This window comes from Fukomys damarensis, unplaced genomic scaffold (genome assembly GCF_012274545.1).
Source record: "Fukomys damarensis isolate Sample0158 unplaced genomic scaffold, DMR_v1.0_HiC HiC_scaffold_36, whole genome shotgun sequence".
Lineage (NCBI taxonomy): Eukaryota > Metazoa > Chordata > Mammalia > Rodentia > Bathyergidae > Fukomys > Fukomys damarensis.
The window spans coordinates 24,654,597-24,658,390 of record NW_022900948.1 but is presented as its reverse complement, the minus strand read 5'-3'; the positions used below and the strand labels follow the sequence as shown (position 1 = coordinate 24,658,390).

Genomic DNA, 3,794 nt, shown 5'->3' with positions numbered 1-3,794 from the left:
CCCACGGCTCCCTTCAACCTGGCGGATATTAACGACGTGAGCCCCTCGGGCGGCTTCGTGGCCGAGCTCCTGCGGCCCGAATTGGACCCGGTGTACATTCCGCCGCAGCAGCAGCCGCCGCCAGGTGGCGGGCTGATGGGCAAGTTTGTACTGAAGGCCTCGCTGAGTGCCCCTGGGAGCGAGTATGGCAGTCCGTCGGTCATCAGTGTTAGCAAAGGCAGCCCGGATGGCAGCCACCCGGTGGTGGTGGCGCCCTACAGCGGCGGGCCGCAGCGCATGTGCCCAAAGATCAAGCAGGAGGCAGTGCCCTCCTGCACGGTGGGCCGGCCCCTGGAGGCCCACTTGGGCGCTGGACCGCCGCTCAGCAATGGGCACAGGCCAAGCGCTCACGACTTCCCCCTGGGGCGGCAGCTCCAGAGCAGGACTAACCCGACCCTGGGTCCCGAGGAACTGCTGAGCACCAGGGACTGTCACCCTGCCCTGCCGCTTCCCCCAGGATTCCATCCTCATCCGGGACCCAACTACCCACCCTTCCTGCCTGACCAGCTGCAGCCGCAGGTCCCACCGCTTCACTACCAAGGTCAGTCTGGGGGATTCCTAGCTCGGGCTGGGAGCCCTGTTAGTCAGGCGTAGCATGATGTTGACCCCACCTTCTTCACCCCTAGAGCTCATGCCACCCGGTTCCTGCCTGCCAGAGGAGCCCAAGCCAAAGAGGGGAAGAAGGTCATGGCCCCGGAAAAGGACGGCCACCCATACCTGTGATTATGCGGGCTGTGGCAAGACGTATACAAAGAGTTCTCATCTCAAGGCACACCTGCGAACCCACACAGGTAGGGGATAGTGGGGGACAGCAGCTGGTAGGCTAGAACACTCCTAGGGCCTCCTTGGGGTGCTGTGGTGTATCTGCTTCATCTCTCCGATCATGAGAGAGGACAGCACACCGGCGCCTACGTTTTTGCCCAGGAGCCTTTTGCTTGATGGATGGTATCTGTGCTTGAAAGTGCGGTTTTGCTAGGCCTTTAAAGCAGGGAGATTCCCAGCATGTGGGCCTCTTGTAGCTTGGGCAAAGTAGTGCCCTTGTAATCAAGAAATTATATTTTGCAGTATAGGAATATGATGTCTTTTAAATCATTTTTTAAACTTGTGGGTTATTTTCATTGTCTCCTTTCTAGATTTATTCTCCTATTTTAGTTTTAGCCTTTATTTTTTAATTTTTTTTTTTTGATACTGGAGGTTGAACCCAGGACCTTTGCACTGAGCCACATCCCAGCCCCTTCATTTTTTAGTTTGAGACGGGGTGTGGCTAAGTTGTCCCGGTTGGGCTCAAACTTGTGTTTAAGAGTGCCACTAAATTTCCATGTCACTCAACTAGGTACAAACGTAGTGTTCATTAAAATAACAGAAGTGTCAGTACTAGAAAAATAGTTACCTGTAGCTTTTTAGATCCAGTTGTAGTTGGATAAGATTTTTTGCTTAACACTGAGCATAGTGGCACAAGCCTTATAATCCCACCACTGGGGGAGACTGAGGCAGGAAGATCACTGAGATTCAGACCAGCCTGGGTTTTATATAGTGCATTCACAGACAGCCTGAACTCTATATAGCGACATCCTGTTTCAAGAATTTGTGTGTGTGTGTGTGTGTGTGTGTGTGTGTGTGTGTGTTTACACATATAGTTTGGTTTAGGCAGGAGACATCTGTCATAACTTACACGTTTGTTTCCACATTTGTTTACATCTCTGCGATACCTTGGCTCAAAAGAATTAATGTTAACATTACCTCTGTAGAGGGCTGAAGATTTGGGTCAGTGGTTCCACCACCTGCCTTGTAAGCACAGGGACCCAAGTACGATCCCAGTACCAAAAAAAAAAAAAAAATTTTACTACTATAGAAATGTAGACTTAGGTGGTATTGATGTGTTTTCATTGCTTAATTAATATTTCCCTAAAAATAAGAGCAAATATTTAAAACTCATAATGTTCTTATGTATGGCCTCAAATTTAATATGACCTTTCAGAGGGATAGTCATTCCTGGATTTTTTCAGAAATGGGGTACATTTCAGAAATGGGAGTTGTTTCAAATATTTGTCCAGTTTTGAAAAGGGCGAGTTCTTTGTGTAGCAGTGGCGTCAGCAGTTCCTTTTCCTTTTACCTTTGCAGGTGAGAAGCCGTACCACTGTGACTGGGATGGCTGTGGGTGGAAGTTCGCCCGCTCCGATGAACTGACCAGGCACTACCGCAAACACACGGGGCACCGCCCCTTCCAGTGCCAGAAGTGCGACCGGGCCTTCTCCAGGTCGGACCACCTGGCCTTACACATGAAGCGGCACTTTTAATCCCAGAGTGGACATGACCCGCACTGCCAGGAGAGAATTCAGTATTTTTTTAAAACCTTTTACACTGTCTTTCCACAAGGGGAGGAGCCTAGCTGGCAAGCACTACAATCACAGTCAAGTTCCCAGCAGGTCAGCTTGAGAGTGGATAATCGAGAGAAAGGAGAAATCCAAAAGACACAAAAATCAAAGAATAGATGGGGTCTGTGACTGCATCTTCTATCATTCCAATTCCAAATCCAACTTGAACATGCCCGGATTTACAAAATGCCACGGGAGAGACTGGAAGTTGTGGATATCAGGGTATAAATTAGATCCATGAGTTTGGGAGGGCGGGAAGACCCGGATTTTCTTGAGTTGTGTTTTGATGCAATATAAGTATAAAGATCACCTTGTATTCTCTTTGCCTTCTAAAAGCCATTAGTATGATGTTAGGAGAAGAGGAAGAAATTCAGGTACAGAAAATGTGTTTTAATGGCCTACATGATGGTGCTTGGTGAGTCTTGGTTCTAAAGGTACCAAATGAGGAAGCCAAAGTTCTTCTCAAACTGCTGCATACTCTGACAAGGAAAATCTATTTTTGCCTTCCGATCTACATTTATGACCTAAGTCAGGTAAATATACCTGGTTTACTTTAACGTTTTTATGCAGACAGTCTGTTATGCACTGTGGTTTCAGATGTGCAATACTTTGTACAATGGTTTATTCCCAAGTATGCCTTAAACAGGACAAATGTGTTTTTCTATATAGTTCCTAGCCTTAATAAATATGTAATATAAATTTAAGCAAACTTCTATTTTGTATATTTGTAAACTACGAAGTAAAGAAATGAACATTTTGTGGAGTTTGTATTTTGCATACTCAAGGTGAGAAATAAGTTTTAAATAAACCTATAATATTTTATCTGAATAACAATTTCATTGTTTTGTTTTTGTCCTAGAAAAACATGTAACAAATTTAAGTTTAAACACTGAGGTGTAAGGCATATGAGAAACACTAAAAAGCCAAGCTCATCTCAACAGAGGCTATAAAAGACTTGTTTTTTTAAGCTACTTGGTTTTATAATAAGTACTATCACAGCTGAGAGTTTCAAGTATTGGAAATTATAAAATTATAAAAACATCTGGTCTCCGTTTGTCCTTTGCGAATGTACATAAAACTTCTATGAGGAAGCAATTTCCTTCACTTACCTGAATGTGATTTTTCCAGGTAGAAACAGCTCAATTGTTTTCTCAGTTTGCTTAATTTTAATATGAGAGTACTCATACCTATACACATTCCAGTTTCGCATTTAAAAAAAAATCTATGGTTTGTCTTTAAAAATAAATGAAAATATAAAGGGTTCTCTGTGGAGGTCTGGCTCTGCACTTTCCACAAAATTTGAGTAACAAAAGAGCCTTCCCCAGGCTAGGGAACACAGTTCCACAGTGCCCTCCTGAGGATTAAAGGATTCATTAACGC

The 3,794-nt window shown here is 44.9% G+C and overlaps 1 protein-coding gene across 1 annotated transcript in view; it reads left to right on the top strand.

The window, feature by feature from the left end:
• The window catches only part of Klf4 (Kruppel like factor 4), a 9,671-nt gene extending 6,568 nt beyond the window's left edge, over positions 1-3,103 (top strand). The window contains exons 4-6 of the mRNA XM_033759195.1: positions 1-580; positions 666-830; positions 2,161-3,103. The exon at positions 1-580 is cut by the window's left edge and continues 16 nt beyond it. Coding sequence (XP_033615086.1) covers positions 1-580; positions 666-830; positions 2,161-2,336 — 921 coding nt within the window. The 3' untranslated portion in view covers positions 2,337-3,103. The remainder of the gene's footprint in view (positions 581-665; positions 831-2,160) is intronic.
• Positions 3,104-3,794: the final 691 nt, after the last annotated feature.